This window comes from Pristiophorus japonicus, chromosome 1 (assembly GCF_044704955.1).
Source record: "Pristiophorus japonicus isolate sPriJap1 chromosome 1, sPriJap1.hap1, whole genome shotgun sequence".
NCBI classification, from domain to species: domain Eukaryota; kingdom Metazoa; phylum Chordata; class Chondrichthyes; family Pristiophoridae; genus Pristiophorus; species Pristiophorus japonicus.
In genome coordinates this window covers 314,546,702-314,569,530 of record NC_091977.1, presented here as the reverse complement: position 1 = coordinate 314,569,530, position 22,829 = coordinate 314,546,702, and the positions used below count along the sequence as shown (strand labels likewise).

Sequence of the window (22,829 nt, the reverse complement as noted above, 5' to 3'; positions counted from 1 at the left end):
AACTTTTTCTGGTGAGTTTAGTGTGTATCTATCACGATACTACTACAACTTCACGCCATTCCATGTGTTTCAATGGCAAGTCTCAGAGAGATACCGGTGTAGCGAAGCTTCTGGAGAAGCAGGTCAACTCTGACAGCAACGCCCTGATTTCCGCATTTAGCTGCACGTGTACGGTCGATGGAAGTTGCTGTCCGATTTACTCTTTAATAACAGTGAGCGTTGATGGCTTCACCATTATTTTAACTTCAAAATCTAGGCCAATATCTTCAGTATCTCCTGTCTTTAACAGGTCATTGGGTATTCCTTTGAAATATTGAACTTCTTGTTTTGTAAATAATATTTTCAGTAAATTAATTAAAGTTTGCTGCTTATTTTCTAAGAAGTTTTCCCTTTAATTACAAAGAAAGATCCCTTCAAGATTGTTTCCCCATTCAATTAGATCATGACTGATCTGTATCTTAACTCCATCTACTTGCCATGGTTCTGTAACCCTTAATACCCTTACCAAACAAAAATCTATCAATCTCAATTTTGACATTTTCAATTGACCCTTAACCGCAACAGCATTTTGTGGGAGGAGAGTTCCAGATTTTCAGTACCCTTTGTGTGAAGAAGTACTTCCTGACATAACCCGTGAATGGCTGAATGGCCTAGCTCTAATTTTAAAGTTATGCCCCAATGCAGGATGAATTACTAAGAAAAGCTGCTCAATATTTTACTTTGTAATTAAATAAAAATTACAGGCTATCTTATCAGAAAATAATCAGCAACTCGGAGACCGTAAACTCATTCTAACTATCACAAACTATTTCCCCTCCTGTCTCCTTGAGGATTCTAGAATGTATTCATTAGGTACTAGTTCTCTTGTAGACCGTTTAGAAGATGTATTTCTGCTAGGGTTCTCCTGCTTGCCCACTATAACTTCAAGGGAAGAGCCATGGAAACCCGAGGAAAAATGGTGGAAATGCTGTTGACGACATTTTTTGGGTGGGATTCAGCAGGCTTTTCTGCCAAAGTTACCCTGGGCAATCGGGAAAACCGCCGTAGAAATTCACCCCCTGAATTCGGATATCTATTTGTGTTAAAAGATTCCTCTTCACCCTCCAAATCATCCCCTCCACAGCTCATCCATTTGCTTGTGAATACATAAATCTGGGAAGTTCATTAAAAATGAATGAATGAAAGTTGGCTAAAAGATCACTAGAAATTGAAGGATGAACATGAAAGTGATCTCCTACCTCCCAATTTTTTGTGGTTAAGATTGAAATTGCCATTTCTAAAATTACCTTGATTCCTATCAGACCTTTTCAAAGCTACATTGATGGGCGTATCTTGCATTTTATGGTACAGATATTATTAGTCTTTCTAGAGATTCGATTTTGTGGAAATCTTTCATTAATAAAAATGATGAAACTAGATTGGTTGGAGGAAAAATTAATTTTGCCTTTTCTGGGTGAAAATTCAAGGTGACAAATACTTAGTAAAAACTTTTGTATACCTATTTTCTTTTTGTATTAATTTGTAGAGGTTTATTTTTGAACACATTTTTCTCACAGTTTACTTGATACATTTTAATGGCATTTTAAGAGGAAATGAAAGAATATAAAGTAAAAAGCATCTGATACCATCTCCAAATGTAGTTGAAAGAGGTTTACAGAACCACATTTTGCAAGCCCTACAAAAATCATGTGCATTGTTAAATGTCAATTTTAGGAGCAAAATCACTAAAAACATATTGAGAATCATTTTAAAATCTTAAAAATCTGAATAAAATATCTTGTCATATTTTTACATCAAAGTTTTGAAGTGCATTTTCAATTAGTACCATCATAACGTTGTGTTGGATTTGAAAGGATTATATTCAAATTAATTTAAAATGAGAAACAAATGTGTTTTAAGTATCAATCACACAAAATGAAGCATTCATATCACGAGAATTCTACTTTAAAGGTGGCTGATATTTAAAAACAAAACTAGTAAATATCGAATTTCTCTCTTTCCAACCAATAAAAACATTCCAATAGAAAATGAGCCTGTGCAAGTCATGTAATGAATCAAGGGAGGAAAAGTGAATGATGGACCGTCTCATATTTGCATCATGTTGTTTGTTGATATCACTGCCCATTTTAATAACGTCCTATAGCTAAGATAGAAGTAGCTCCATTGTCTGGTAACTGATTCACTTTGCATGTCTTCAAGTAGTTTGGGGCATTGTCATTTTTTTAAAGAAGTAGGTCGTTTTACATACATTCAGACACAGAGCTAAAAGATCGTTAAGAACAAGTGCAAGATCCATATGTAGAGCAACTATAATCTAGGCTACAGGAAATGAAGTACATAGCAGAGATAGAGCCTCACCTTTACCGAACAATGCAAAGTAGTACTATAGTAAACATACCAATATGATTGAAAGATAACCCTTTATATGCTCTGTTGTAATGGGAAGATCCTTTATAGTTAAAACTGCTTAATACCTAATCAATTTTATTTTAATGTGATACTAATTGTTGAAAGTTTTGAAGAAATCTGATCCCGACCAAGTGTGGTACAGCTTGATGTGTGACTTGTACCTTGTTCCTCAAGTGAGTAAAGCAAATGATTATTTCCAATGACGTTCAAAGAACCTCTGGCCATATATTGCACAAGTGTAGATTAACTTAAATTTGTAATATAATATTGATTATAATCATTTGTATGTAAAATATTTAAGGGTATTTTGACATACGCAAGCTTTATATATTATTTTGGCGTGGTTAAAACAGATTTGTAAGATCACTAAATTTAATTATTTCCTTCTCCTTAGCCCTTCTTTACCTGCCCTTGACTGGCAGTTGTCATCCCATTCAGGACCATATGAGCTTGAGATTGAGGTGCAACCTAAATCACATCACAGAGCACATTATGAGACAGAGGGCAGTCGTGGAGCTGTAAAGGCATCTGGTGGGGGACACCCTATTGTGCAGGTTTGAATGCTATATAAGTACAGCTTCTTTCAGCGTTTGAATAATCTCCAGTCTTCTATCTTGTAAAATATGTTTTCTTAGTTTAAGAGAATAATGTGTAGTACATGGGTTCTGCAAGATGTGTGCAGCAACAATTCCATTTTAAGCAGTGGTGCAAATGCAACCTATATTTGATTTTTAATTATTTCTCGGGATGTGGCTGTTGCTGACAAGGCCGCCAGTGATTGCCCAGACCTAATTGCCCAGAGAAGGTGGTGGTGGGCTGCCTTTTTGAACCACTGTTATGGTTTGATGCAACTGAGTGACTTGCTAGGCCACTTCAGAGGGCAGTTAAAAGTCAACCACGTTGGTGTGGGATGGGAGTCATATATAGGCCAGACCAGGTAAGGATGGCAGCTTTCCTTCCCGAAATAAGGTAAAAGCCTATGAGAGCAGAGAGCACAGCAATGTGAGCTGGCCCACAGAGTGAGCTGGTAACTGGAGTGAGGACTTTAAAAATGGGAACTTGGTGAGAGTGGGAATTGGATGTGGAGGGAAAAGAAGTGGCTAAGTAAATTAACCGAGGATCAAAATATAAGTGTTCAATTATTTACTCTTCCTTTAACACTTACTTATATGGTGCCTTGGTCAGATCCTATCTGAAATACTACAGTCAGTTTTGGGCACTGCACCTCAGGAAGGCTATACGGGCCTTAGAAGGGGGTACAGCTCAGAATCACTAGAATGCTACGGGGGCTTTTAGGTTTAAATTATGAGGACAAGTTGCATAAACTTAGTTTGTATTCCCTTGAGTTTAGAAGGTTGAGAGATGATTTAATTGATGTGTTTACAATGATAAAAGGATTCGATAGGGTAGATACAGTGAAGCTATTTCCTCTGGAGGGGGAATCTAGAACATGGGGGCATCTTATAATGCAGCCACTGTGAATCATTACTGATGCAGGGCACCTCTTCCAGATGTTGTCATGACTGGCACAAATTTCAGCATTGATGTTTATTCGTCCATTAATATTGCAGTTTGTTGTCTGATGAGCAGCACGAGTTTGCTCGTGACTTCAAGTGTTGGTAGAAGTGAGTTGGTGTATCTCTTGCTGTGGCTTGTCTCATCCACAGTCCTGAAGCTTTCGGCTCATTGGTCTCTGAATTAGTTAATTATATACAGTCCTTTACTCAAAAGTGTACATTCAGGTTATGGTCAGGTTAAATGTAATTTATTTGTCTTCATTGTTAAATTAGAAACATTTAAAAAAAGTGCTATATGTGTAATGAGTTTGACATTTTTGACGAATGTGCTGTTCACTTTACTAGATGAAGCAGATGCTTGATGCTGAAAGAAAGTGAAGTTTTCATTTAGATGCACATACTAAGTATATGCAAATGAAATAAATATATTTTCATAAAGGGTCTGTTTAATTAGTCTTAAATCAGGGTTTATATCTATAAATGCCAGTCTTCATTCATTCTCTGATGCTGACTTGCTAAGAAAATATTGTATTCGAATATTTGTTGTATAATTAAAAAAAAATTCATACATGAATTCAGCGTTGCTGGCAAGACCAGCATTTATTACGCAACCCTAAATGTCCTTGAGAAGATGGCGGTGAGCCATCTCTTGAACCGCTGCCATCAGTGAGGTGAAGGTGAAAGTGAAGGTACTCCCACAGTGCTGTTAGGGAAGGAGTTCCAGGATTTTGACCCAGCGACAATGAAGAAATGGCAATATACTTCCAAGTTAGGATGGTGTGTGACTAGGAGGAGAACTTGCAGGTGGTGGTGTTCCCATGCACCTGCTACCCTTGTCCTTCTAGGTGGTAGAGGTCGAATGTCCAATGAAGTTTTTCCAGCTACAATGGCTTGGCATCTTTATAATTCTTCAGCAAGTATAGAGGGAAATGGTAGGTACACTTACTATAAGCATATAATTAAAGGGAGAGATTTGATGGAATTTGTTGCAGCCACAAGTTCAAAAAGCACATTCAAAAACCAGAATGCTGAGTTGGATGAAATAAGTGGATGTATTTTCCTCTGCGTGTGAAGCTAAATAAATATTTTCCCACTAAATTGTAAATGCTTTATAATAATTTGGTCAAATCATTTTTCTCTAACTTTACCCACAGAAGAAAATGTACCTTTAGATTTATGCTGAATTTCATTACTGCCTCTAATTTCAATTAAAAGATATTGCTAAAACTATTAACAGTGGACTTTTAGACTACAAACACCAGTAATGAAGCTGTCCAAGGCTTCACTTGCCATTTGGATGTCAAACACTTGTCGCAGATTGGCCACTGTTATAGAAACCGCCTGATTTTCATTTCTGTTCGAATCTATTGCAGCCCAGTACGCTTATGTTAATGAGGCCCGGCCCTTGAAATGGACCAGGACTCCCGCCAGCACTGTGGGGTGACGGGCCAGTCAGTCACTTGATAGTTAGACTCTGACCCTGATTTGTTCATACCTATTGTCTCTCAGCCTAATTTGAAGGCCCTTATCTTCTGCAGTACACCAGTCAAATTGTGAGTTACAGCTGTTTCAGTGTAACTTCAGCAGCACTGCTAAATAAATTAATCTGATAGTCCAAGACCGGTATTAAAGTAGTAGTGCGTTTTGTTTCAGCTTCTTTCCCTTCTTTCTTGAAGGACGTAATTCACATTGGAATAAAGTTACACAGGCTCAAGCCTGTCCTCACCCAAGTGGTCACTTTTCATATGTGAGCCTGAGCAGTGAGTGCGAGAAGCGTACTCAACCATTAGGACATCACTCCTGAGTCCTGTCGCGTTCCCTTGGCCAGTGTCCACACAGACAGTTTCTAACAGAGTCACTCTATAGTGATCGGGATCAAGAAAGCTGGCTGATTCTCCCCCATGCCTTCCTCCTACCCATCCCAACTTGATGACATTGAGATCAGTTGTGATTTACTCCCCGCTCGCTCCAATCAGGTAACTCGGCACCGCTTTACCAAGTTGTGCATAAGGTCTTTTTTAAAAAAATGTCATGTGATATGATTTATTTTTCTGATGAAAAGCCCACAATTTGTCCCTTGTCAATGATTTGGACTTGGCACAGTGCACTTATTCATTGTGCTACGCAGCGTTAAATGTTGCCCAACAGTCCTACAGCCACGTAGATTCACGAGGGCTCTTTTGATCCCCTTGCATTTGAACTGAAAATGATTTTGAACACAAAAGCTTTTCTTTTCTTTTTTGTCGGTGACATATGGAAAAACTTGAGTTTAAGAGTTGTAATAAATTAAAACGATTACAATCATCTGCGTGAGTGTTATTGATGGAGGATTTTATTTTTAATTGCCAGGAGTTTACGTGGGTTTTGACAGTTGTTAAACTGTGGTCTGCAAAGAGCCAGAGGCAAAAAAAAGTGATTCTGCCTCTTTGACAGACATAACATACATTTTCTCGTGAGCTTTAAAAATGTGGTTTACCAAAATAAAAAGTGTCAGTGTGCAGCTGCTGGAGACCACATCAATGCATATGGCACTAAATGTGGAATCCGTAGCCTTTTCAACAGCAGGAAACACCCTTCTTTCAGGGAGGCAGATGATCAGAGCCACTGGCAGTGCTCAAGTGCTAGAATTATTGGTAATGCTGATCTATTTCTTGTCAGCAGTTTGCAGTTTATTGCTATGACCAAAGTTTTGAGATACGAAGCACCTCTCCTAAGATTAACATCCTGTCGGCTGTTACTTGAGGTTTCACTTCCTAGATGCTCACGCAGTTTTTCAGAAATTGTGGAGCGGTTCATTTTTTTTAAAGCATTCTGCAAACAAATTATACAGTTTATGGCTTGATACAAAATCTGCACTAGCTTTGTTAACATGAATGTTTACAGCCAAGTGTACATTTTTCACTGAAGTGGTAAAAGTAAACATTCTCTATTTTTAAGAATGAAGAAATAAGAATCACAACTTGTATAAGTATATGTTTTTCCCTAAAAGTAGCAATATAACTTCAGGTTGCCAATAAAATGATTGGAAACATTCCGTGGAGTGCTGTGATCAGTTTGGTTAAAGACAGAGGTGGGATAAATTGAATAGAGCATGTCCATTTCAAAGATTATTGCAGAACTTGTCAGTCGGTAATTCTTAACCATACATTTTTATTAGAACTGGATGGAAATCATTAGTCGAGGCTGCAGTAGCAATTTTATTTGCCGTTAAACAGAACTCTTGCTGTCTTTCTCCATCATTGCTCATCTGTTCACTTTTTTCTTCTTAACTATTTCTCTCTCTCCCTCCCCCCTCCTCTCTCCCTCCCCTCCTCTCTCTCTTTCCCCCCCTCTCTTCCCCCCCCTCTCTTCCCCCCCCTCTCTTCCCCCCCTCTCTTCCCCCCCCTCTCTTCCCCCCCCTCTCTTCCCCCCCCTCTCTTCCCCCCCCTCTCTTCCCCCCCCCTCTCTTCCCCCCCCCTCTCTTCCCCCCCTCTCTTCCCCCCCTCTCTTCCCCCCTCTCTTCCCCCCTCTCTTCCCCCCTCTCTTCCCCCCCTCTCTTCCCCCCCTCTCTTCCCCCCCTCTCTTCCCCCCCTCTCTTCCCCCCCTCTCTTCCCCCCCTCTCTTCCCCCCCTCTCTTCCCCCCCTCTCTTCCCCCCCTCTCTTCCCCCCCTCTCTTCCCTCCCTCTCTCCCCTCCCTCTCTCCCCTCCCCCCCTCTCTCCCCTCCCCCTCTCTCTCCCCTCCCCTCCTCTCTCCCCTCCCCCTCTCTCTCCCCTCCCTCCCTTCCCCCTCTCTCTCCCCTCCCTTCCCCCTCTCTCTCTCTCACCCCCTCTCTCTCTCTCACCCCCTCTCTCTCTCACCCGCCCCTCTCTCTCACCCGCCCCTCTCTCTCACCCGCCCCTCTCTCTCACCCCCCCCCTCTCTCACCCCCCCTCTCTCTCACCCCCCTCTCTCTCTCCCCCTTCCCCCTCTCTCCCCCCTCTCTCCCCATCTCTCTCTTCCCACCCCCCCTTGCTCCCACACATTTTCTCTCTCCCTCTCGCTCACACACAATTTCTTCCTCTTTCACTCACACTCATGCTCTCACACACTTTCTCTCTCCCTCTTTCACTCACACTCACGCTCACACACACTTTCTCTGTCTCATTCCTTTCTGCCTTCCCTGCCACACAAGCTTATTGTTTGTCCAAAAATCACTCTTGTTCTTCAGTTGTGTCTTAAGTTTTATAAATTGAGTGAAACATCGCTGTGTGCCATCTTATTATAATCCACTGTATTAAAGACAAAGTGATACATTGATCCTAGGAAGCACAGCACAGAAGGAGGCCAGTCAGTCCATCGTGCTTATGCAATTCTTTGTCTCAATAGCCACTTGTGGTAAAGTACTCCATACCCCTGGTGAAAAAATGCCTCGAACTTTCCCGTCAATCTTCTAATAATAATACTTAATTTAAACTGCTTTGTTGCTAATTTTAAAATAATCTTCCATGCTAGATTAAATAATGAGTATTGAGACAGTATTAATTAATAGAGCTGACCGTGAGGGAACATCTTGCAAACAGTGACCATAACATAATAGAGTTTGACATTAAATTTGAGAAAGAGAAAGTTCGCACAAACCAAGCTTTTTAACGTAAGTTAGGCTGACTTCGAAGGAATGAGATATAAACTGAACATGTTAAATTGGGCTGAACTGTTAACAGGTAAACCTATAGAAAAACAGTGGGACATATTCAAACATATTTAGCAGAAAAAAAGGGCATATGACAGATGTCAGCTTGATAATACAAGGGAGAATCAGGTTGAATATAAAAAGTAGAGGAGCAATGGCAGCCTTTAAAGTGGTGGTGGTTCGGGTACAGTCTAGATACAATCCTACAAGGAGGAAAGAGAGGGTAAATAAAGCCAGAGCTCCTTGGATGACAAAGGAGTGGGAGCGTTGGAAGAAGTAGAAAAAGGGGGCATATGATAGATGTCAGCTTGATAATACAAGGGAGAATCAGGCTGAATATAAAAAGTACAGAGGAGAAGTGAAAAACGAAATAAGAGGGGCAGAGAGACAGTGCAAGAATAGATTGACAGCTAACATAAAGGGGAATTCAACGGTCTTCTATAGGTATATTAACAGTAAAAGATTGTCAGAGGAGCGGTGGAGTCGATTAGGACCAAAATAGAGATCTATTTGTGGAGTCAGAGGGCATGGCTGAGGTAATAAATGAGTACTTTGCATCAGTGTTTACCAAGGAAGAGGACTTTTCCAAAGCTACGGTAAATAAGGAGATGTCGGGATACTGGATGAGATAGAAATAGCTAAATAGGAGGTACGAGAAAGGCTGGCAGTACGTAAGTTTCCCAGTCCGGATGGGATGCATCCTAGGATGCTGAGGAAAGTAAGATAGAAATTGCACGGAGGTGCAGGCCACAATCTTCTAATCCTCCCGAGATACAGTGGTGGTGCTAAAGGACTGGAGGATTGCAAATGTTACACCCTTGTTCAAAAAAGGGTAGAAAGATAAACCAGGCAATTACAGGCCCATCAGTTTAATGTCAGTGAAGCTTTTAGAAACAATAATCTGGGAGAAACTTAACAGCCGCTTTGACAAGCATGGACTAATAAAGGAGAGTCAGCACAGATTTGTTGAGGGAAAATCGTATTTGACTAACTTGATTGAGTTTTTTGATGAGGTAACAGAGAGGGTAGATGAGGGCAGTGCAGTTGATGTTGTGTATATGGACTTTCAAAAGGCATTTGATAAAGTGCCTATTAGGCTTATTAGCAAAATTGAAGCCCATGGGATATTAGTAGCAGCATCTGAGGGATAGAGATCAGAGTTGTGATGAATGGTTGGTTTTCGGTCTGGAGGGAGGTGTACAGTGGAGTTCCCCAAGGTTCAGTACTAGGTTCACTGCTGTTTTTGACATACATTAATGACTTGGACTTATGATACAGGGCACAATTTCAAAATTTGCAGCTGACACAAAACTTAGAAGTGTAGTAAACAGTGAGGAAGATAGTAGTAGTCTTCAAGAGAACATAAACACACTGGTGGAATGGGCAGACACATGGCAGATGAAATTCAATGCAGAAAAGTGTGAGTTGATACATTTTGGTAGGAAGAATAAGGAGAGAAAATACATGCTAAATGATACAATTTTAAAGGGTGTGCAAGAACAGAGAGACCTGGGGGTGCTTGTGCAGAAATATTTGAAGGTGGCAGAACAGGTTAACAACACAGTTAATAAAGCATATGGGATCCTGGGCTTAATAAATAGAGGCTTAGGGGGAGAAATTCACTATTGCCCCTTTTGGGGCACTAATTTTTAAAAGTTTGAAAAGTTAGAATTTAAAAAGAATTTGCCATTTGCACTCCAAGAAGTAAGTGGAGCGCTCCAGTTCCTTGGAGCGCTAACAGAAGCAAGCGGGTTGGAGACCTCAGCAGCGCTGTTCGCTGAGCCGTGCATCACTGCCGCGTTCAAAGGGCCCTTTTCACCCTTAAAGGGAAGGGCCATCGCTGCAGGCTCTGCAACATGAAGGGGCCCTACCTGGACCACCAAGGGAGCGACGAACCCGCTTGATTAGCCCGGCTCTCCAGGGGGCGCTAATGGGAGGTGCAAATGCACCCAAAAGCCAGGAAGTTATGCTAAACCTATGTAAAACACTAGTTCGGCTCCAGCTGGAGTTTTGTGTCCAATTCTGGGCACCACACATTAGGAAGGATATCCACGTAACTGTAATCCCTCATCCCTGGAACTATTCTAGTAAATTTCTTCTGTGCCCTCTCCAAAGCTTTCACGTCATTTCTAGAGAGTCATATATCCAAGTTTGTAGCTGACACTAAGTTAGGGTGGACAGTAAGTAATGCAGATGGGAACAAGAAGTTGCAAAGGGGCATAGACAGATTAAGTGAGTGGGTAAAATTACGACCAATAGATTTCATAGGCAAGTGTGAGGTCATCCAGTTTGGACCCAAGAAAAATAAATCGAAGTATTTTATAAATGGCAAGAAACTAGGAACTGCAGAGGAGCAAAGAGATTCCAGAGTCCAAGTACACAAATCACTAAAAACTAGTAGACAGGTACAAAAAGTAATAAAAAAAAGCTAATGGAATATTGGCATTTATCTCAAGGTGGCTGGAATACAAAGGAGAGGAAGTTATGCTTCAGTTGTATAGATCATTGGTCAGACCCCATCTGGAGTACTGCATTCAGTTCTGGGCACCACACTTCAGGAAGGATATATTGGCCTTGGAGGACATGCAGTGCAGATTCAGCAGGATGATACCGGGCCTTAGAGGATTAAATTATGAGGACAGGTTGCATAAACTTGGCTTGTATTGCCTTGAGTATTGAAGATTTGAGAGTTGATCCGATTGAGTTGTTTAAAATGTTTAAAGGATTTGGCAGAGAAGATACGGTGAAACTATTTCCTCTGGTGGGGAAATAAGAACAAGGGGGCATAATCTTAAAATTAGAGCTAGGCCATTCAAGAATGAAATTGGGATACACAAAGGGTTGTAGAAATCTGGAACTCTCTCTCCCCCAAAAGGTTGTGGATGTTAGGACAGCTGGAGCTTGCATGACTGAGATAGATAGATTTTTGTTGGGTAAGGGTAGCAATGGATGTGGGACAAAAAACAGGTTAAAGTAGTTGAGGCGCAAATCAGCCATGATCTAATTGAATAGTGGAGCAGATTCAAAGGACTGAATGGCCTACTGCTGTTTCTATGTTCTATTAGAACCTTTCATAATTTTGACATTTTTAAGTTTCCACCCTTAACCCTCTCCCAATTTTTAAGCCTTTCTTCATAACTAACCTCTCATTTCTGGTAGGTGAAGAGAAATATTTAATAATGGATGTTTTTAGGCCTCACTTACGAATGTGGCTAATAGATAAAACTTGCTATACTCTATTTGACTTTTAACTTGACGTTTCGTCTTAAGTTATTTATTCTGTAGCAATACTTTTTGTTTTATTTTGTAACCTCTTTTCTATTGGAATCGGTTTTAAAATTTATCAAATAATATATTTTCCTCCCATTAGTTGACAATTGATAATTTTAAAGAATTGCTTAAGCATCTGGTTTATTTTAACCACAAACTGCAAATGTGTTGAGAAAACAAACTTGCATGTGCAATCCTCCCTGCTCTAACATAATTTGCTGCGGCACTTGTTCCTGTTAAGATGTCATTGCTGCTTTTCGCCATTTAAAAACTTGCTACTTTTTATTTTGCTGAGAGCAGTCAGTCTCTATAGAGTTAATAAACCATTTGTTGTTGTTGCTGTACTGAGTAATATGGCGCCTGGAACCTCAGCTCCTTAGGGAGCTCCGCTGACTAACTTCACCTGTGGCCATCCGATGCCCTCTCTCCCCCAATCTCCCAACTACACCAGGTACCTGTCGATGACTGCTGGATGGACCACCGCCTAATTCGCTCCGTCATTAACATCAATATAGTCCCAAAGCAGCGATGGCAACAGAAACATTGCCACAGGAAAACCAATGCCGGGGCACTCAAAGACCCAATTAAGAAAGCCCTTTACAGTCAGTGCCTCACTACCAACCTGGCGACCCTCGAATGGCCCGTCATCATCCGAATGCATGACTTCATCTTTCTTATCTGGAAGGAGGAGAACATGCCATGAGATCTCAGAGATGCCGCCGTATCGTGACCATCTTCAAAAAAGGGGACAAGTCCGACTATAGAGGCATCTCCCTGCTGTCGGTCACTAGGAAAGTCATTGCACGAATCCTCCTCAGCTTTTTTCTCCCTGTGGCTCAAGAGCTCCTCCCAGAGTCACAATGCGGATTCCGTACACTAAGGGGTACTACGGACATTATCTTCACCGCACAACAACTACAAGAGAAATGCAGGGTACAGCATCAACCCTTGTACATGGCCGCCTTTGACCTCACAAAGGCCTTTGACATCGTCAGCCGTGAGGGACTATGGAGTGTCCTCCTCCTTTTCGATTGTCTCCAAAAGTTTGTCACCATCCTCCGCCTGCTCCACAACGACATGTAAGCCATGATCCTGACCAATGGATCCACATCTGGACCGGGATCAAGTAGGGCTGTGTCATCGCACCAACGCTCTTCACGATCTTCCTTGCTGCAGTGCTCCATCTCACTATCAACAAGCTCCCCGCTGGCGTGAAACAAAATTATAGAACCAATGGGAACCTGTTCAATCTACGTCACCTCCAGGCTAGATCCAAGGTCGTCCCATCCTCTGTCATTGAACTACAGTTCGCGGACGACACTTGCGTCTGCGCACACTCAGGCTGAACTTCACCGAGGCATACGAAAGCATGGGCCTTACGCTAAACATCCAAAAGACAAAAGTCCTCCACCAACCTGACCCCGCCACACAGCACTGTCCCCCAGTCATCAAAATCCACGGCTCAGCCTTGGACAACGTGGACCATTTTCCATACCTGAGGAGTCTGCTGTCAGCAGGGGAAGATATCGATGACGAGGTCCAACACCATCTCCAGTATGCCAGCGCAGCCTTCTGTCATCTGAGGAAGAGAGTGTTTGAAGACCGGCACCTGAAATCTGGCACCCAGCTTATGGTCTACAGGGCAATAGTGATACCTGCCCTCCTATATGGCTCCAAGATGTGGACTATATACAGCAGACACCTCAAAGTGCTGGAGAAGTACTTCCTCCACAAGAGCCTGCATATCCACAGGGAGGATAGACACACCAATATCAGTGTTCTCACCCAGGCCAACATCCCCAGCATCGAAGCACTGACCACACTCGACCAGCTCCATTGGGCGGGCCACATTGTCTGCATGCCTAACACGAGATTCCCTAAGCAAGTGCTCTACTCAGAACTCCTACACGGCAAGCGAACCCCAGGTGGGCAGAGGAAACACTTCACAGACACCCTCAAAGCCTCCTTGATATGTGTAACATCCCCACGGGCACCTGGGAATCCCTGGCCCAAGACCGCCCAAAGTGGAGGAAGAGCATCCGAGAGGGCGCTGAGCACTTCGAGTCTCGTTGCTGAGAACATGCAGAAATCAAGCGCAGGCAGCGAAAGGAGCGTGCGCAAACCAGGCTTCCCACCCACCCTTTCCTTCAACCACTGTCTGTCCCACCTGTGACAGAGACTGTAATTCCCATATTGGACTGCACAGTCACCTGAGAACTCACTTTTAGAGTGGAAGCAAGTCTTCCTCGATTTCGAGGGACTGCCTATGATGATGAATAAACCATTGCTTTCACTTCACTCGTCTGCTTTTCTTTGTTCTCTTTTGTACTTTGTAGCTTCAGCTCAGTTATAGCTGATTTGATGATTTAGTCCCAATTAAGACTGCTAATTTCAATGAATTACAACTAATGAGTGAAGAATAGAAGTTTGCCTTGGTAAACAGCCCATTGTCACAATTAGCATCATTGCTAAGCAGCAGGATTGTCAAATCATGCTTGCTTTGTTACAGGAAAATAAACAAGTTTTAAAGATATATAAAAAAGGTACTGTGCTTAGTTCTTGTCTGCATATTACAAAAAGGATATAGAGACACTGGAATAGGTGCAGAAAAGATTTACAAGGATGATGCCAGAATTGATAGGTTATATTTATCTGGAAAGACTGAACAGACTGGGGCTGTTTTCTCTTGAAAAGAGAAGGCCGAGGGATGAACAGATAGATGCTATTAAAATTATGAAGGTGTTCAGTAGGATAGATGTAGAGAAGATGTTTCGACTTTTGGGGAGACCAAAACAAGGGGCCATCAATGGAGGATAAGTCACTAATAAATCCAGTAAGGAATTGAGAGGAACTTCTTTACCCAAAGAGTGGTTAGAAGGTGGAATTTGGCACCACATGGAATAGTTGAGGTGAACAGCAAAGCTGCATTGAAGGGGAGGTTAGATAAACATATGAGAGAAAGCAATAGAAGGATATGCTGATAGGGTTAGATGAAGAGGGGTGGGAGGAAGTTCATGTGGAGCATAAACACCGGCACGGACCAGTGGGCCGAATGGCTTGTTTCTGTGCCGTAAATTCAATGGGCTAGAATTTCCAAATAATCCGCCAGCACCCGATTGCCACCCAAAATACGGCTAAGATTCCCAAAATTATTGCCGGTAAAAAATTCCCCACAAAAAAGAAAAAAATCTGCCCAGCGAAAAGAAAAAATGGGTTTTGCACCCCGATTCTCGGCGAAAATGTGGATTTTTGGGTCAAATGGGCGGTTCTTAAAGAAAATGGGCAATAATGAATACATTTACTAAAAATTTACACCGAGGCTGCGGGTTGGGCCTAGGAGGAGAGAAAAACACAAAATATTTTTTCAAAAAAAATAAAATAAAAAATCATTAAAAAACATTCTCGGGACCATTTTCACTTAAATCACTACAAAAGAATTTTAAAATAATTAATAAAAACCAATTACTTGCCTTTTTCTTGCAGGGCTACATACCTACTGCCCAGCTCTGCTGATTCTCGTGGGCGTTTTTTTTTAATACTTACCTACGGGTCACCACTGAGCCAAAACTTGCGCCATGGTGCTCTGTGGACGGTGCATGCCGCCAGTCCGCTCCCCAGCGGTACTTTGAAACCGCCGACGGAACTCAGCTGGGGAATTTCTCGCCGATCCGGTACTCGCCCAAAACAGCCAATACTGCCAAGAAACCGGGCGGTGAACTGCTGGAAATTCTAGCCCTATGTAATATCAGATTTGCAAGAAAAAGCCTAAGTTGTTCTAGGCCTGGGATGCAGGAAAACCTCAAATGGCCAGTGAGATAAAGATAGTGCTGTGAAGGTCCCATGTAAATTACCTCAATCTGATACTCCATTTAAAAATGCTGTGGCGCCAGGTCCTCATTGCTGAAATAGTGGCCCCTTTTAAGACTGCCGTGATCTTACAATAAATACTTTGAAATTGATTTTTGTGAGGTATTTATGATATAAAATGTTGGTAGAGTGGGTTTGTTTGATGAGTCTGCAGTATAATGAGTCAATACCTATGAATAGCAAATAGGAAAAGGTGGAACACATTGGGATTTTTGTTGCGTTTGAACATTTGATTCCTAGCAAAAGATGTGCATGTTTCTAATGTGTATCTGTAATAAACATTCGCAGTCAAATCTGTTATCAAAAGATCAAGGGAATGTCATCAGCAATGTTATTACCAAGCTAATGCCAACACTATCATGGTATCGTGAACCTGAAATGCAATGGTCTGTATCTGAAAAATGCCACAGTAGATCACCAGATTTATGAAGCTTTCAATAAGTAAAATATAAAAGCTTCTGTTACAGTAAACTGAATACGATATTTTTGTCGTGAAAGTTTTGAATACTGCAATAACATTTCACAATTAGTAGATGGCTGATTATTACTATTGGGCAGACAGTATTCAGATTGAGATAAACACTTTATGACTGGAGACACTTCATTTCTATCAATGCATATTTCACTTCTTGAAGGTAAACGATGGAAACTCAGAATTTCACTCTATCATCATTCATCTGCAATAACTTCCATGTAATGTAAAAGAAAATTATTTGGAGCCATCAGGCTCTTGCACTGGGAAATTCCTCTGAGCTGCTTATTGTTGTTGCCTACCCTACGCTGGCTATAACTTTACCGGAGGTGTGGTGGAAACCCCATTTAAATGTGTAATCTTTCCATGGCCACGCCTCATCCTATCTCTGTGACCTCTTCCAGCCCTACAACCCTCCAAGATCTCCGCATTTCTTCAATTCTGGCCTCTTGACCATTCCTGATTTTCATTGGCAGCTGTTCCTTCAGCTGCCTCGGCCCTAACCTCTGGTATACCCTCCATAAACCTCTGCCTCTCTACCTCTTCCTCCACCGCGAGTGCAGAACTTTGTCCTAGCACAGTATTCTGATGGAGCGTTCACATAGAAACAGAAATTTACAGCGCAGAAGGAGGCCATTTCAGCCCACCGTGTCCACGCCAGCCGACAAAGAATCGCACAGCCCTTGGTCAGCAGCCCTAGAGGTTACATATAAACCTGTGAACAATGACGGAAAGGCAAAGAGCACCCAGCCCAACCACTCTGCCTCACCACAACTGCGACACCCCTTACACTCCACCCCAACCGGAGCCATGTGATCTCCTGGGAGAGACAAAAAACAGATAAAAAACCCAGGACAATTACGGAGAAAAAAATCTGGGAAAATTCCTCTCCGACACATCCAGGCGATTGAAACTAGTCTAGGAGATCACCCTGGCCGTATTCTATTCCCCACAGTACTTACAATTATATCTGCGCCGACCAACAAAAGGACATCCAGTCTAATCCCAATGACCAGCTCTCGGTCTGTAACCCTGCAGGTTACTGCACTTTAAGTGCACATCCAACCATCTCTTAAAAGTGGTGATGGTTTCTGCATCCACCACTCTTCCAGGCAGCGAGTCCCAGATCCCCACAGCCCTCTGCATAAAGAAGCCCCCCCTCAAATCCCGTCTAAACCTTCCACCAATCACCTTAAAACTATGCCCCCTCATAATAGACCCCTCCACCAATGGAAATAGACCCTTACTATCCCCTATGTCTAGGCCCCTCAATATTTTGTACATCTCAATGAGATCTCCTCTCAACCTCCTCTGTTCCAATGAGAACACACCCAGTCTATCCAATCTGTCCTCATAACAAAGATTCCCCATTCCAGGCAGCATCCTAGTAAATCTTCTCTGCACCCTCCCTAGTGCAATCACGTCCTTCCTATAATACGGTGACCAGAACTGCACGCAATACTCCAGCTGTGGCCTAACCAAATTATTATACAATTTAAGCATAACCTCCCTGCTCTTATATTCTATGCCTCGGCCAATAAAGGCAGGCATTCCATATGCCTTCTTAACCACCTTATCCACCTGGCCTGCTACTTTCAGGGATCTGTGGACAAGCACTCCAAGGTTCCTTTGTTCATCTACACTATTAAGTGCCCTACCGCTTAATGTGTATACCCTTTCCTTATTAGCCCTCCCAAAGTGCATCACCTTACACTTCTCTGAATTAAATTCCATTTGCCACTGCTCTGCCCACCTGACCAGTAAATTGATATCCTCCTGCAGCCCATGACTTTCCTCTTCATTATCAACCACACAGCCAATTTTAGTGTCGTCTGCAAACTTCTTAATCATACTCCCTATATTCAAATCTAAATCATTGATATATACCACAAAAAGCAAGGGTCTCAGTACTGAGCCCTGCAGAACCCCACTGGAACATCCTTCCACAAAAACATCCATCAATCATTACCCTTTGCTTCCTACCTCCAAGCCAATTTTGGATCCAACTTGCCACTTTGCCCTTTATCCCATGGGCTTTAACCTTCATGACCAGTCTACCATGTGGGACCTTATCAAAAGCTTTGCTAAAGTCCATATATACTACATCGTATGCACTACCCTCATTGACCCTCTTGGTTACCTCCTCAAAAAATTCAATCAGGTTAGTCAAACACGATCTTCCCTTAACAAATCCGTGCTGACTGTCCCTAGTTAATCCTTGCCTTTCTAAATGCAGATTTATTCTGTCTTTTAGGATTTTTTCCAATAATTTTCCCACCACTGAGGTTAGGCTGACAGGCCTGTAATTACTCTGCCTATCCCTTTCTCCCTTAAACAAGGGTACTACATTAGCAGTCCTCCAATCCTCCGGCACCATGCCCAGATCCAAAGAGGACTGGAAAATGATGGTCAAGGCCTCTGCTATTTCCTCTTTTATTTCGCTCAACAGCCTGGGATGCATTTCATCCGGGCCTGGGGACTTATCTACTTTCAAAGCTGCTAAACCCCTTAATACTTCCTCTCTCACTATATTTATTTCATCCAAAATATCACACTCCTCCTCGATAGCAGTATCTGCATTGCCCCATTCCTTTATGAAAACAGATGCAAAGTATTCGTTAAGAACCCTCCCAACATCTTCCGCCTCCACACAAAGATTGCCCTCATGGTCTCTTATAGGCCCTATCCTTTCTTTAGTTACCCTCTTACTCTTAATATATTTATAGAACATCTTAAGGTTTTCCTTAATTTTACTGGCTGTGAATTTCTCGTGCTCTCTCTGTGCATTCTTAATATCCTTTTTAATTTTGCCTCTTAACTTTCTATATTCCTCGAAAGAATCTATAATATTTAGGTAATATATGACATAAGCATCCCTTTTTTTCTTAATCCTCTCCTGTAAGTCCCTAGACATTCAGGGGGCTCCAGAATTATTTTTCCCAGCCTTTTTCTTTAAGAGCACATGTTTGGCCTGAGCCTTCCAGATCTCCTCCTTAAATACCTCCCACTGTTCCAACACTGATTTACCCACAAGTAGCTGTTTCCAGTCCACTATGGCCAAATCACTCCTTAACTTCGCAAAATTAGCTTTTCCCCAATTCGGAACTTTTATTCCAGGCCTATTCTTGTCCTTATCCATAACCAACTTGAATCTGACTGAATTATGGTCACTGGCCCCCAAGTGCTCTCCCACTAATACCCCTTCAACCTGCCCAGCTTCATTCCCCAAAATAAATCCAAGACCGCCCCCTCTCGTGTTGGGCTTGCTACATACTACCTTTGAGGTCCTACCCTTTAATTTTCTTCCTAGCTCCCTGAATTCTTCCTGTAGGACCTCATCACTCATTTTACCTATGGTGTTGGTCCCGATATGGACCACGACCTCTAGTTCTTTACCCTCCGCCCCCCCCCCCCCCAGGATGCCCTGCATCCGCTCTGTGATATCCTTGACCCTGGCACCAGGGAGGCACAAAACCATTCAGGAGTCACGTCTACAGCCGCAGAAACGCCTGTCTGTTCCCCTAACTATAGAATCCCCTATCACTTGGTTTATTTTGTTCTTCGTCCCTCCCCCCTGTGCAACTGAGCCACCCGTGGTCCCTTGGAATTGGCTCTGGCTGCACTCCCCAGAGGCACCATCGTCCATACCGATACTCACAAGTGAATATCAGTTTGAAAGCGAGATGGACTCACGGGGGAACTCCTGCTCTACCTGCCTAGCACACTTACTAGTCTGGTGGTCACACAATTCCCCTCTACCTGCACGCCTTTAAGCTGCAGGGTGAGCACCTCCTGAAACATGCTATCCACGTAGCTCTCAGCCTCGTGGATGCACCGTATTGACTCCACCCACTGCTCCAGCTCCGAAACGCGGAGCTCGAGCAGTTGAAGCTGGAGACACCTCCTGCACACATGGTTGTCTAGGCTGTGCGAAGCATCCAGGACTTCCCACATGCCGCAGGATGTGCACTCCACAGGACTGAACTGCACTGCCATCCCTCTAGTTAGACTTATCTAGTTTAAAATCTACTTAAAAAGAAATAGAGAAAAGAGAGCTACTTACCAACTTACCTCACTGACCTCTGTGGCCTCCCGAACTCACCAACCTCTGTGGCCTCCTGACCTCTCGGCCTCCGAACTCCCAACCCAAAAGAAATAGAGAAAAGAGAGCTACTTACCAACTCACCTCACCGACCTCCGAGGTCTCCGATCTCCCGGCCTCTGAACTCCCAAGTACCAACCTGATCTCCTCCCCCTCCCTCAACCACCTCCCCCCCCAACCCCCCTACAGAAACGCAGGCACACCAATCCCACATCATCAGTGATTCCTGCTGAAGAGTAGGATTTCTAATATTTGTTTAACTGAAAAATACAACAAAAATCATTTGTACCTATTGAAGATGAACATGATTCTTTTAGTGCTTTGGGTATTAAAAGAAAGTCTTGATGGTTAAGCTGTCTGTAAGCCACGATGTTTGAAGTCATGCGTTAACATAATATGGCACATGCTTTCGCGATTTGGGGTTTTATTTTTTACCTTTAATGATATCTGTTATTTTTGTGACAATTGGCAAGAATCCAGGGATAGATTATGGGGTTCCCCAGTATGTGTAATGCCAAAGTATAAGGAGCTCAACAAAAAAAAAATTCAAAGCAATATCTTAATGAACTTTCCTGCAAGTGCTTAATGTGTTTTAATAACAGCAAACAAGGTGACTTAAATTAAAAAAAAATATTTCTCTTCTTTCATTGTACTGCAAGATTCGGTTCTGGAGGCAACATATTTTAGACCACAATATAATTTGTTTTCATTTTTCTTTTAATTTGGTGCTTTATTTATAACTTCCCCACATAGTTTCCAAATGTACTCATGCCATCAGGGGTTGCCACTGAGCCAGCTTGGGAACCTCTGCACAATCAACACTGAACAAGGCTGGGAACTTCTTCACAGTGACTGAAATAACATTTGGGGTCGCATCATTGCAATCCATCTTTGTACTTATCATAGAACTGATGGAGGCCTTGTTAACAGCTTGTTCACTCTGTGGATGATCTGTGTTGTGAAGAGATCTAAACTGAGCAGAAAATCAAAATAGAGTTTGATGCAAATAGTGATCCACTACATGTAATTGTTACATAGTATTTACAGCAGAGGACCAGGCCATTCGGCCCATACCGTTGCTTATGCTCCACACAAGCCTCATTTCACTCTACTTCATCTCACCTATCAACATATCCTTCTATTCCTTTCTCCCTCATATACTTATCTAGCTTCCCCTTAAATGCATTTATCTTATTCGCCTCAACTGCTTCCTGTTGTTGCGAGTTCCACATTCTCATCACTCTCTGGGTAAAGAAGTTCCTCCTGATATATTAGTGACTGTCTTATATTTATGTCCCCGAATTTTAAACTCCTCCATAAGTGGAAACATCTTGCCTCCATCTACCCTATCATAATCCCTTCATAATTTTGAAGACCCTATATTAGGCCACCCCTCGGCCGCCTCTTTTCTAGAGAAAAGAGTCCCAGCCTGTTCAGTCATTCATGATACCTCTCAATTCTGGTATCATCCTTGTACATCTTTTTGCACCTTTTCCAGTACCTCCAAATGTTTTTTTGTAATATGGAGACCAGAACTGTGCACAGAACTGTTAATAATTGTTATTAAAATGATGCATTTTTAAGAAATCTTTACTTAAAAAAAAGAATTGGAAATTAAAGAGTTAAATGTCTGGTGCGTTGGCAGGTGGCAAAATGAAGTAGCTGCCCATTTCTGTTACAGCTGTCATTAAGAGCAAAACAATACAATAACTTCCTTTTTTATTCACTTTGTAGAAACACAACAGAACATTTTCACCCCAAAGTTACTTCCTCCATTGTAAGAAGTAACTCATAATAAACCAAACTATTTGCACTTAAGTGAGAAGATAAAGGCCTTAATTAGCCTCAGTTGTGTGGGTGGTGTTTGAAAGCGAAACAAGCCCATTTGATGTTTCTCTCCGTTATAATATGCATAAATCATGATGCTTCTCTTAAACAGGCATACCCGATACACCTTACATGTGAGACAATATCTTCTTTTGTTCAGTGCTACACCCCCATTTATATTAGTGAAGCTACATCTTGCTGACAGACTGCATGTGATAAGCACCATTTTGAACAGATATCCCGAAACCTAAGAAGCTGAACTGATAAAGAGCTCACATAGCATCCTAGTGACTCAGCTGAGAACTGGCAGAACGTTGTAACATATTGTGGGAGTTGTCATTAAATAGCAGTGTTGACTCAATTCAAGCAGTGGAAATTCAAGTCTGTTTTTAATTTTTGAAGCATATAACTAAAGGGTTTCAAAGAATTACCTTCATGAAAATAGCAGTTAACATCAATGGTTAACTCAGTTTGATCAACATCACAAGTTGACAACTAATTGCTTTTATTTAGCGCCTATGACATAGTAAAACATCACAAGTCATTTAACAGGAGCATTATCAAACAAAATTTGATACCGAGCCACATAAGGAAATATTAGGACAGGTGACCAAAAGCTTGGTCAAAGAGGTAGGTTTTAAGGAGCATCTTGAAGGAGGAAAGAAAGGTAGAGATGCGGAAAGGTTTGGGAAGGGAATTCTAGAGCTTGGGGCCAA

General features: G+C 42.1%; 1 protein-coding gene across 1 annotated transcript in view; it reads left to right on the top strand.

The window, feature by feature from the left end:
* Nucleotides 1–22,829, top strand: part of nfatc1 (nuclear factor of activated T cells 1) — a 334,609-nt gene that overhangs the window by 19,623 nt on the left and 292,157 nt on the right. Inside the window, exon 3 of the mRNA XM_070888572.1 lies at nt 2,804–2,963. Within this exon, the coding sequence (XP_070744673.1) occupies nt 2,804–2,963 (160 nt within the window). The remainder of the gene's footprint in view (nt 1–2,803; nt 2,964–22,829) is intronic.